General features: G+C 42.7%; 1 protein-coding gene across 2 annotated transcripts in view; it reads left to right on the top strand.

Annotated features, from left to right (window-relative positions):
- Nucleotides 1-13,367, top strand: part of LOC145293030 (chromosome transmission fidelity protein 18 homolog) — a 219,728-nt gene that overhangs the window by 63,721 nt on the left and 142,640 nt on the right. For both annotated transcript variants that reach the window (XM_080139328.1, XM_080139329.1), the window contains exon 12: nt 1,289-1,382. In XM_080139328.1, coding sequence (XP_079995454.1) covers nt 1,289-1,382 — 94 coding nt within the window. The remainder of the gene's footprint in view (nt 1-1,288; nt 1,383-13,367) is intronic.

A 13,367-nucleotide genomic window follows, 5' to 3' on the forward strand; every position in this document is an offset into this window, starting at 1 on the left:
GTGGATACCTTGGTCACAAGGATGCGTACAAAATGACTGCTTGTAAGATGAATTGTATCAACCCTTTTGATTAAACTGTATGGAGAGCAGGCATGAGACATTGCCTAATGTTATCTAGACCAGAGTCTGGGATACCTACAATATCTTAAATATCAAAACTTGATGCTGAGATAAGCTATAATAGTTACGATCCTTCATATGACCTTTAAGTGCATCCGGTATTGAGGGTCTAATTTGGGGTTTTTGTGGAATGTGGTATCACCCCTCTGTTACTATTACTCCCAGGTTCTCTCTAATCCAGAGGAGTGGTAGTACCTATTAATCAATCTAACCTTCATCTATGGATTAAATAGAATCTTTCATTTTACAGACTACTTATTTACAGCAAAAGAGTAATTTACAAATCATTTGTATGCAAAATAGAATCTATGAACTTTAAGCTTAATAACTTTTACCGAAATGAGAACTGTTGATATGCCGTATCAGATTTTCAAAATTGGACTTGAATAGCATTTTAGCTGACAAATCAACTTTGCTCCTGACTAACCAATTTCCATTTGTTATTGTTGTACCGTGTTATTAGTATTATTATTGACTACACTCCGACCCAAGAATTTAAAAAATAATCACCTAAAAATAAAAATCAGAAAGAGCGATAACTCATTTCAAATTGAGGAATATAATAGGAGTTTTCTACCTAATGTTTTCAAAGATTCAAACAACCAAAAAAAATGTCTTCGTTGCATCCCGGGCAATGGCGATATATAAAGCTAGCAAATAATAAAGAAATGGCGCGACTGTAATAGTGGGTGACCCTGAAACTCTTCTTCATTAGCCACTACATCAAGATGTAGGGGGGGGGGAGGCATTCCTTTCCCTGAATTTCTCCACTTACTCTTGATCCTTACTTGATAATGCTGAGTGTTTAGTTTTTTCTTTTTTTGAATTTTTGGTAAGACTTGACTGAAGATTGAACCCTGGTCTCCTGGTACATTAGCAAACACTCTATCTATTAATCCAAATGGGGCAGTTATTAATTTTTTGTCTATTTTTAATTTGTTTATTCTTTATTTGTAAACAATTAAGAATTTATTTAATCCAATAAATTTATTCAATCCAAGAATTTATTTAATCCAAGAATTTATTTACTCCAAGAAATTTATTTACTCCAAGAAATTTATTTACTCCAAGAAATTTATTTACTCCAAGAAATTATTTAATCCAAGAAATTATTTAATCCAAGAAATTATTTAATCCAAGAAATTATTTAATCCATCTTGTTCTTCAGTTATGTTCCTTCGTTGCGCCAGTTACGTCAAAGCGCTTTGGTATTCACTTTCCCACCCACGGAACCAATTCGACTGGCTTCTCGCCTTTATCATGTAAGTAGCTTATGTTCCCCTTTATTTACGAAACTATCATTTTGTATAAAACAAGTCATTTGAAATTCTGATGTTTTTTATTATTCACCTCGAATAAGGCGTATTCTGTTGCAGAATAAGGGCTATTGTGATATGGTCCAGATGCATAGGAAGTCGAGTAGAGATTTGGTCAACAAGATGTTTGTTTGCATCACATTTAAATTTCAACATGTTGGTACGGAAACAAGGAGCAGGACAAGAACTCAAAAAACAAGTGATCCAAGGAGAGAGAGAGTAGCAAAGTACGAAACCTGGCATCTAGGGACCTTTATTTTACTACTAGTTAGGTAGGTCGGGTTTACTCTTATAAGGGGAGTACAAGTAATTTGTGGAAGTACTCATACCTGAGAGTATCCTGTAGCTCTACAAGACCACCATTTGCCTACGTATGGAGTATTCTTACCACATCTGGGCTGGTGTATCTACCACTAGCCTCATCTTCTTGGATAGGGTCCAAAAAAGAGTTTCCAATCTAATAGGTCCAACTTTGTCAACTAAGCTCCAACCCCTGTCCCATCACCACAATGTTGCATCTCTGTGCCTATGTTACAAATATTTTAATGGAATGTGCTCTGATGAACTCATTGCACTTCCCCCTCGACTTACATATCCCCCGACAAGCCCGCTCAGCAGCAAAATCTCACCTTTACTGTTGACATCACTAAATGCCAAGGAAACTTTATATTCTAATAGTTTCTTCCCTCAAACAGCTGAACTTTGGAATTTCCTTCTTGCTATGTGCTTCCTTGGCTGTACTGATATGCAGAAGTTTAAATGTAACGTAAAACATCTTAATCTTTCCTAGCCATGGTCCCAAATAGTAGCCCCTTATGTCCAAGTTCTGATATACCCTGTTATGGATGAACGTAAGTAAAAAAAAAAAAAAGAAAAAAAAAAGTACTTGTGAAAGAAGCACGGATGCAAAACTGTTGTGATGTGACACAAGTTGGAGTTTGGCAGACAGACAAGAACCTATTAGAAATTCTTTTTTTTTGTACCATGTTAACTTTACTAGTAAAACTAGCAATAATCCTCAATGCACGAGTGAATAGTGGCTTTATAGAGATATAAGATATTGAGAGGTATGTTAAGTGTTTGACTGTTAATATCTACTTCTATATAATTTAGGAACCTTAACAGTAAAGGAGTGAGATTTTGTAGTTAATAAAGTAATTTGACTTTTTTCCCCCAATTTCATCAGTCAATATAGCCCTCTAAACACAAGAAATATATAAAATTGTGCTATAGTCATGCTTTATGCCAAGAATTGATTCTTGCTTTCAGAAAATATGCGCCTGTTTTGTTTGCTTTCAGAAACCTCCATTTTTTCCAGCTTGCATGTCATTCCTACAGTGAATTGTAGCAATTTTCACTCGTGTAGAATACTCAAAAGAACTGTGTTAGTCAATAACACACAACAATAACAATAATAGCAGCAACACTTACCAAGGGTCCAGCTTATGCACAAAACAGACACCAGATTGAGCTGGACTGAGGGCTTGTATTTATGTACAAGCATATCCAATCAGGTGATTCAGCCAATCACAATCCAAAGAATAGACTGGCCCATATGTGCACAATGGAATCTCCCATTGTGCCATAAATAGTTCTCCTCTTTCATGAGAAGTAACTTTAGCCTTTGTCTGACTACGACTTTATCGCTCAAAATTTGTTGGTTCGTATATTGTTATTCTGCACGTTATATTGTTACTATTTTGTTATCACCTTGTTAAATTTGTTATTGCTTATCTTCTTCTTCCCCCGGCACCACTTTTTCAATTACCGGATTCTTTTTTTTTCTTTTTTTTTCTTTTTTTTTTCTTTTTTTTTCTTTTTTTTTTCTTTTTTTTTCTTTTTTTTTTCTTTTTTTTTCTTTTTTTTTTCTTTTTTTTTTTTTTTTGGACTGTTATCTTTCTCTCCTCTTGTTATACGCCGGCCATGGCATCTGCTAGCTGTGTGCCGACGGTTGAGGTGAAGGAAGATGAGGCATTAGGTGGATGGACAAAACCACCAAAAGTAAAAATCGACGTGGTTAAATTTGTCGAAGACGCAAAGAAATGTGTGGAATTTACGACAGACACTGGTATAAAGTTGGAACAACCGCGGTTACAAGAATTTGCTAAGAGGACTATTTCTCTATTTGTAATAGACCGTAAAACAAAAAAACTAATTAGATCAACGAAAGATGTCACCAAATTAATTTCATCAGCAGGTTTAAGAGCTGAGCGGATTACAAAATGTAAAGGATATAACACATGGGCAGCTCTTTTTAAGACGGAAGAAGAATGCATAGCAATGACAAAAAAAGAAATTATTACCAACGAGTACGTTCTGAGAATGGAATACTTAGGAAGGCGAAGAACTACAGTGTCCATTTTTGAAGTTCCTGGTGCTGTCCCCGGGGAATACCTAGCCGCTTTCTTACTTAAGTTTGGGGACATAACCGGAATAGAAGAAGACCATTATAACGGAGTATGGACTTTTGACATTCTGCTTAATGCAGAAGCTTTTTTACGTATACCTTACTATCTGGAGGCTGGAGTAGAGAAGCTGCCAATCGTGGTCGCAGGCAGAAGACCAGCATGTTGGATATGTGGGGAAGTCGGCCATCTCACTTACACATGCCCCAAAAGGAAGCCAGCCGTAAAAGTTATCCCTACAAATGAACGGAAAATAGGTTATGTAGAACCTAAGGACAATTCCCAGACACCAGCAGAAGAGAAAAATGAAATAACACCTGAGGAGTTTGAAAAGACTTTCAATTCAGAAAAACAATCCCCCAAAAAGAAGGACAACTGGACACTCATCCCTCTTTCAAAAAAATCCCCACCCAAGACTTATGCTAAGTCCCTCTCTAAAGAAGAGAAAATTGAAATTAGGACAAGTAAAGACCCAGGGGGCAATAAATTCAAAACCCTACTGAAACTAAAAGAAACTCTTGATGAGAAAAGGAGAAAATCGGAGGAGAAAGAGTTCCCTGAATCCCTTTTCCCTGAAAAACCGACCTCAAAAGAAAAGCAAATCCCTCGCAAAGCCCCCCCTCTTACTAAAGCTCCTCTGCCCCATAGAGACACCAAAATGACATCTCTAGGTTCTCCCTCCAAAAAGACCCCCAAACCGTCACCATTCTGCTCGCCAAACAACACGCCCAAGAACACCCCTCCCCCTTCTCCAATGAAAACAGACATGCCCCCTCCTCCCCCCTCAGATAAGAAAAGACATAGAAGCCCCTCTGTAGAGACTGAATCCAGAAAAAAAAAACAACAACCCTTCTTTAATGGGAAGGACGTGTGCAAAATCACGGCAGAAGTAGAGACCATAATGAAGTCCCATAGCAGGAAAGATTACAGAAACCTCCTCGCTTTCAAATCATACCAAAAAAAAGACATTACTAACCCTGAAAATTTTAAAACAAACCACATACTAACAGTTGTCAGGAAACGCGAGGAGGCCAAAGGACTATGGACTATGCTGGAGGAAGCAAACTCTGCTTTCAACCTTTATCCTCCAGCAGCCTATTTCAACGACAACGAATTAATCGAAATTAGAAAACGATGTGTTGGACGGGTCCCCATCAAACTCCATCCTTCACTTTATAGGGCAGTTAAACTAACCTTCCCCCTAGACATCGGCGGTCTGTCCCCTGACGGGTCTATCACCACTGAGATGACCACTGGATCATTGGGGACAGCTGTCGGTGTCTTGACACCGTCTATGTTTGATTAGGTTTCTCAACCCTAAGTAACTCAAGATGGCTTCCTTAAGATTAGCTAGTTTAAATGTCCGAGGGTTGAGGGACGCCTCTCGTAAACTTCGAGTTGCACGCGACCTTCAACGCCTTGGTGTGGATATTTGTTGTATACAGGAAACTCACTTCATTCCTAGTGATTATCAGGGTGTGCTCCTTAGAGACTTTCAGCTCTATTCAGCACATTATGATACCCATGCAAGGGGGGTTACTTGGCTAGTTAAGCGCACTCTTGATGCGTCGTGTGACCCTATTTATGCAGATCCAGAGGGAAGATTACTCGTTCTAGATGTTACCGTAAAGGATGTGGCATTTCGTTTTATTGGGGTTTATGCGCCCAATAACCATGCTGAGCTAGTTTCCTTTTTTCGGCGAATCGAGCCTTTCATGAATTCGTCTCGACGGTTAGTTTTAGCGGGAGACTGGAACGCGGTCCTGGATCCCGAATTAGATCGCGGGGTTAATACCAGAAGGGATACTAATCAGAACCGGGATGCTAAAGCGTTTCGAGACTTTGTCGACAAGTTTGATCTTGTCGATAAATTTCGGAACGAAAAACCCGGGGATTTAGCATGGACTTGGACAGGTAGACGCGGCTCCGATTCGGTGCAACTTTCGAGTTACATCGATCGGTTCTTAGTTAGGAGAGTCGACTTAGGGCTTTTAGACTGTCCAAGTTTTCATAGTATAGTTTATTCGGACCACAGGCTTGTCCGGGTTCGAGTAAACTTAGATAGTGTTAAACCTAGGATGGCTAGTTACTGGAAGTTCAACACGTCGTTGTTCGATGTGAAGGACTTCCGGGAACAGCTTCTACTAACAATACAGAGGGAATTGACGGGGGCTATCATCGGGAATAAGTGGTGGGGCAACCTTAAAAAAGTCATTAGGTCCTTCGCTGCTGATTTTAGTCGCCGGCTCAAACGTAGTTCTAGAGCAGCGAAAGCGGCGCTAGAAGATAGATTAGAAAGGGCGGTGGAGGAGGGGGATAGTGCTAGCTATACTGTAGTTAAGGCTGAACTGGACTCCTTGGATAACAGGGAGGACCAGGGAGTATTAGTTAGGGCTAGATTAAAAAGAGCGCCAAACGAGGCAACAAACATGGCCGCGTCATTGCGTGCGGAGGAGTTTCGACGTTCTGCAGATCGACACATCGCCAGTGTCACATTGCCGGACGGACGAACCGTAACTTCAAACGACGGAATCTTGGAGGGTTTTCGGACTCATTTTCAGGAACTTTTTACCAAGGAGCCCGGTCTGACTATTGAACAGTTTGACACCTATTTAGCCGACTTTTCTCGCCTGGAGGCGACCGAAGCAGCTAGGTGTGAAGGTAGCATAAAAGAGGAAGAAGTCATTGAGGCCTTGAAACAGGTCGGGCTAGACAGGACCCCTGGGATAGATGGTCTGCCCTACGAGGTGTATTTGAGGCTGTCGCCCATTTTTATCCCTTTGCTGACCGTACTTTTTAACTCCTGGTTTAGGAACGGGTGCATACCTCAATACTTTACCAGGGGGATCATTAAATTGTTACGCAAAGATAAAAATGGAGGGGATGGGATAGGTAATTTCCGGCCCTTAACGATGTTAAACACAGAGTTAAAGATTTTGGCCAAGATCTTTGCAAATCGTCTGCAGATTGTCTTACACCGTCTAATAAGTCCCGAACAGACTTGTTCTGTTAAGGGTCGGACGATTCAAGACAATTTGCACACGATACGCTTGATCGTAGAAAAAGTCGACACAGAAGCCGCGCTGATCAACTTAGATCAGTCCAAAGCATTCGACAGAGTAGACCATCGTTACCTAGAGGCTGTTCTTCGCTCGGCTGGGTTTGGTCCCCAGTTTCGCTCTTGGATTTGCCTCTTGTATGCCAACCCTGGTGCTATGGTAGAAGTGAATGGGGTGAGGTCGAAACCCTTCATGTTAACAAGATCGATCCGTCAAGGTTGTCCGTTATCCCCAATGTTATATGTGCTGGCGCTTGAGCCATTTTTGCGCCAGCTTCGGGTGAATCCGGTCCTTCGCGGGATTACTTTGCCAGGTGGCTCTACCCCGGTAAAGTATACCGCCTATGCTGACGACGTGACTGTGCTTGTAACGAGCAGTGCCGAGATTAGAGTCGTTGACATAGAAACAAGTCGGTATGCCAAGGTCACAGGGGCCATAATTAACTACGTTAAGTCTATTGGCTTACGTATCGGTGCCTGGAGGGGTATGCCCCTTCAGGGACCCTTTGGTTGGACTGATGGGCCATGCAAGCTACTCGGCGTCTGGTTTGGCCCCGGTCTCCAGCTGGAGAAAAATTGGTCGGAGGTATTGGAAGCGGTCAAGGTCACATCTCATTTGTGGGCCTTGAGAAATCTGTCTTTGAAGGGTCGGGCGGAGGTATGCAATTCTCATATCTACCCCCTGATCCTTTACCGTCTATCAGTACTTCCACTCCCGGAAACCACACTAGTTGATCTGGTGCGTGCTCTTTTTGCATTCTTATGGCGCGGAAAGCAAGCCATGGTTACTCGGGAGGTCTGTTACCTGCATCCGTCTGAAGGCGGTCTGGGTATGCCTAGTGTGCTAATACGTAGACACACTCTTAGGCTGATATACCTGGATCGAATGTGTACACCAAGTGAGGGAAACGGTGTCTTCTGGATAGAAGATACTAAGAAAGCCTTTCCGGCTTTGGAGAGTGTGCATTCGGCTAGAGGAGAGGCACACAAGTTGTTCCGAAACGAGTGCCCTTTCTATCGCGAGTGTCGGCAGGCCTTGAGATTTCTTCTACGGGTCCAAGAAAGCCTCTCTGACACCCAGCTGTTGTCTCGCAAGGCGCTATATCGGGCCTTAGTGAGGGGATCCGTTCGAGACGAAAAGATTGAGGAGTTCGGTTTTACGAAGGAGGAGCGCCGCTTAATATGGCCTTGGGCGCCTGGGTCGAGCTGCTTCGATAATTACGAGGCATCACTCACCTGGCTGGTAATACGAAATGCCCTCTGGGTCGGCAAAAGACTTTACGCAGCGGGTTTTACGGAGACACCCAATTGTGTCCGATGCGGAGAATGGGAGGAAGACCTTGATCATGCTTTCTTCCACTGCGCCATTGTTCGACCGTTGTGTGAGTTAGTTGAAGGCTTCACGGTTCGCATGCTGAGCGGGCGGTTTTTTGTGCTGGAGTCGGTTTCCCCGTGCTGCAACTGGGCACCGACCATGAAGAAAGAAGAACGCTATGTTTTTCTGTGTTTATTAGCAGTTATGAGAGGCGCGATTTGGACGACGCGACAGAAGGAGGTTTACGGAGGTGAGACCTTTACTGCTCCCCAGCTTGTCCTCATTTTCAAATATCGATTGAAAATGCGAATTAAGCTGGAGAAGGTGAAACTCACTCCTGTGAATTTCAACGACAGGTGGGTGAAAGTTTCGCGATTGTGTAAAGTGAATGGAGCTAATCTTGAATTTCTTTTTTGAGTGGCTTAGGTTTTTATAAGGATTTTGAGTGACTTGATCAAACATGGACATGCATCGGACCTCCTAGAGTAGGCTAGTTAGGCATTTTTGTTCGATTTTTAACTTAGCTAGAGTATGCATGCTATCATCGCCCCAATCCCCCTTTTTGGTTTTCCCTGTCCCAGCGTCCCCCCCTTTTTTTTTTTTTTTTTTTTCCCACCTTTGGTTCGATAACCCCCAATCCCGGCCCCTTAGGTGATGGATAAACTGTTTTGCCAGAGATGTGGGCCATTTTTGTTGTATTTGAATAAAGTCAGTTTTCGTGGGACCCACATTTTTTCGACTGGCAAAACTTTTTATCCGCCACAATCAGTAGTGAGGGGGTTCTTTTTACTAACCACCTTTTAGCATTGTATATTTTTCATCCAATTTTGTAAATAAGATTTTTATCCCCAACCCCCCCCACATCATGTATATATATTTGTAACTTTCGGGTTTTAAGTAGGATGTCCACAGAGTGATTCTGGTATTTTGGTGAAAGAGTCTAGTTAAGTTAACGTTATGTTAGTTAGGTCAACATTAACCCCCATCCCCTTTTTCGGCCTTGTGCCACATTTTTATTTGTGTAATTTTATTTTATACAATAAAATAAATATTAACTTTAGTCTTTGTCTGACTACGACTTTATCGCTCAAAATTTGTTGGTTCGTATATTGTTATTCTGCGCGTTATATTGTTAATATTTTGTTATCACCTTGTTAAATTTGTTATTGCTTATCTTCTTCTTCCCCCGGCACCACTTTTTCAATTACCGGATTCTTTTTTTTTCTTTTTTTTAATTTTTTTTTGGACTGTTATCTTTCTCTCCTCTTGTTATACGCCGGCCATGGCATCTGCCAGCTGTGTGCCGACGGTTGAGGTGAAGGAAGATGAGGCATTAGGTGGATGGACAAAACCACCAAAAGTAAAAATCGACGTGGTTAAATTTGTCGAAGACGCAAAGAAATGTGTGGAATTTACGACAGAAACTGGTATAAAGTTAGAACAACCGCGGTTACAGGAATTTGCTAAGAGGACTATTTCTCTATTTGTAATAGACCGCAAAACAAAAAAACTAATAAGGTCAACGAAAGATGTTGTCACCAAATTAATTGCATCAGCAGGTTTAAGAGCTGAGCGGATTACAAAATGTAAAGGATACAACACATGGGCAGCTCTGTTTAAGACGGAAGACGAATGCGTAGCTATGACAAAAAAAGAAATTATTACCAACGAGTACGTTCTGAGAATGGAATACTTAGGAAGGCGAAGAACTACAGTGTCCATTTTTGAAGTTCCTGGTGCTGTCCCCGGGGAATACCTAGCCGCTTTCTTACTTAAGTTTGGGGACATAACCGGAATAGAAGAAGACCATTATAATGGAGTATGGACTTTTGACATTCTGCTTAATGCAGAAGCATTTTTACGTATACCTTACTACCTGGAGGCTGGAGTAGAGAAGCTGCCAATCGTGGTCACAGGCAGAAGACCAGCATGTTGGATATGTGGGGAAGTCGGCCATCTCACTTACACATGCCCCAAAAGGAAGCCAGCCGTAAAAGTTATCCCTACAAATGAACGGAAAATAGGTTATGTAGAACCTAAGGACAATTCCCAGACACCAGCAGAAGAGAAAAATGAAATCACACCTGAGGAGTTTGAAAAGACTTTTAATTCAGAAAAACAATCCCCCAAAAAGGACAACTGGACACTCATCCCTCTTTCAAAAAAATCCCCACCCAAGACTTATGCTAAGTCCCTCTCTAAAGAAGAGAAAATTGAAATTAGGACAAGTAAAGACCCAGGGGGCAATAAATTCAAAACCCTACTGAAACTAAAAGAAACTCTTGATGAGAAAAGGAGAAAATCTGAGGAGAAAGAGTTCCCTGAATCCCTTTTCCCTGAAAAACCGACCTCAAAAGAAAAGCAAATCCCTCGCAAAGCCCCCCCTCTTACTAAAGCTTCTCTGCCCCATAGAGACACCAAAATGACATCTCTAGGTTCTCCCTCCAAAAAGACCCCCAAACCGTCACCATTCTGCTCGCCAAACAACACGCCCAAGAACACCCCTCCCCCTTCTCCAATGAAAACAGACATGCCCCCTCCTCCCCCCTCAGATAAGAAAAGACATAGAAGCCCCTCTGTAGAGACTGAATCCAGAAAAAAAAAACAACAACCCTTCTTTAATGGGAAGGACGTGTGCAAAATCACGGCAGAAGTAGAGACCATAATGAAGTCCCATAGCAGGAAAGATTACAGAAACCTCCTCGCTTTCAAATCATACCAAAAAAAAGACATTACTAACCCTGAAAATTTTAAAACAAACCACATACTAACAGTTGTCAGGAAACGCGAGGAGGCCAAAGGACTATGGACTATGCTGGAGGAAGCAAACTCTGCTTTCAACCTTTATCCTCCAGCAGCCTATTTCAACGACAACGAATTAATCGAAATTAGAAAACGATGTGTTGGACGGGTCCCCATCAAACTCCATCCTTCACTTTATAGGGCAGTTAAACTAACCTTCCCCCTAGACATCGGCGGTCTGTCCCCTGACGGGTCTATCACCACTGAGATGACCACTGGATCATTGGGGACAGCTGTCGGTGTCTTGACACCGTCTATGTTTGATTAGGTTTCTCAACCCTAAGTAACTCAAGATGGCTTCCTTAAGATTAGCTAGTTTAAATGTCCGAGGGTTGAGGGACGCCTCTCGTAAACTTCGAGTTGCACGCGACCTTCAACGCCTTGGTGTGGATATTTGTTGTATACAGGAAACTCACTTCATTCCTAGTGATTATCAGGGTGTGCTCCTTAGAGACTTTCAGCTCTATTCAGCACATTATGATACCCATGCAAGGGGGGTTACTTGGCTAGTTAAGCGCACTCTTGATGCGTCGTGTGACCCTATTTATGCAGATCCAGAGGGAAGATTACTCGTTCTAGATGTTACCGTAAAGGATGTGGCATTTCGTTTTATTGGGGTTTATGCGCCCAATAACCATGCTGAGCTAGTTTCCTTTTTTCGGCGAATCGAGCCTTTCATGAATTCGTCTCGACGGTTAGTTTTAGCGGGAGACTGGAACGCGGTCCTGGATCCCGAATTAGATCGCGGGGTTAATACCAGAAGGGATACTAATCAGAACCGGGATGCTAAAGCGTTTCGAGACTTTGTCGACAAGTTTGATCTTGTCGATAAATTTCGGAACGAAAAACCCGGGGATTTAGCATGGACTTGGACAGGTAGACGCGGCTCCGATTCGGTGCAACTTTCGAGTTACATCGATCGGTTCTTAGTTAGGAGAGTCGACTTAGGGCTTTTAGACTGTCCAAGTTTTCATAGTATAGTTTATTCGGACCACAGGCTTGTCCGGGTTCGAGTAAACTTAGATAGTGTTAAACCTAGGATGGCTAGTTACTGGAAGTTCAACACGTCGTTGTTCGATGTGAAGGACTTCCGGGAACAGCTTCTACTAACAATACAGAGGGAATTGACGGGGGCTATCATCGGGAATAAGTGGTGGGGCAACCTTAAAAAAGTCATTAGGTCCTTCGCTGCTGATTTTAGTCGCCGGCTCAAACGTAGTTCTAGAGCAGCGAAAGCGGCGCTAGAAGATAGATTAGAAAGGGCGGTGGAGGAGGGGGATAGTGCTAGCTATACTGTAGTTAAGGCTGAACTGGACTCCTTGGATAACAGGGAGGACCAGGGAGTATTAGTTAGGGCTAGATTAAAAAGAGCGCCAAACGAGGCAACAAACATGGCCGCGTCATTGCGTGCGGAGGAGTTTCGACGTTCTGCAGATCGACACATCGCCAGTGTCACATTGCCGGACGGACGAACCGTAACTTCAAACGACGGAATCTTGGAGGGTTTTCGGACTCATTTTCAGGAACTTTTTACCAAGGAGCCCGGTCTGACTATTGAACAGTTTGACACCTATTTAGCCGACTTTTCTCGCCTGGAGGCGACCGAAGCAGCTAGGTGTGAAGGTAGCATAAAAGAGGAAGAAGTCATTGAGGCCTTGAAACAGGTCGGGCTAGACAGGACCCCTGGGATAGATGGTCTGCCCTACGAGGTGTATTTGAGGCTGTCGCCCATTTTTATCCCTTTGCTGACCGTACTTTTTAACTCCTGGTTTAGGAACGGGTGCATACCTCAATACTTTACCAGGGGGATCATTAAATTGTTACGCAAAGATAAAAATGGAGGGGATGGGATAGGTAATTTCCGGCCCTTAACGATGTTAAACACAGAGTTAAAGATTTTGGCCAAGATCTTTGCAAATCGTCTGCAGATTGTCTTACACCGTCTAATAAGTCCCGAACAGACTTGTTCTGTTAAGGGTCGGACGATTCAAGACAATTTGCACACGATACGCTTGATCGTAGAAAAAGTCGACACAGAAGCCGCGCTGATCAACTTAGATCAGTCCAAAGCATTCGACAGAGTAGACCATCGTTACCTAGAGGCTGTTCTTCGCTCGGCTGGGTTTGGTCCCCAGTTTCGCTCTTGGATTTGCCTCTTGTATGCCAACCCTGGTGCTATGGTAGAAGTGAATGGGGTGAGGTCGAAACCCTTCATGTTAACAAGATCGATCCGTCAAGGTTGTCCGTTATCCCCAATGTTATATGTGCTGGCGCTTGAGCCATTTTTGCGCCAGCTTCGGGTGAATCCGGTCCTTCGCGGGATTACTTTGCCAGGTGGCTCTACCCCGGTA

This window comes from Euprymna scolopes, chromosome 14 (assembly GCF_053919585.1).
Source record: "Euprymna scolopes isolate OS-2025 chromosome 14, ASM5391958v1, whole genome shotgun sequence".
Lineage (NCBI taxonomy): Eukaryota > Metazoa > Mollusca > Cephalopoda > Sepiida > Sepiolidae > Euprymna > Euprymna scolopes.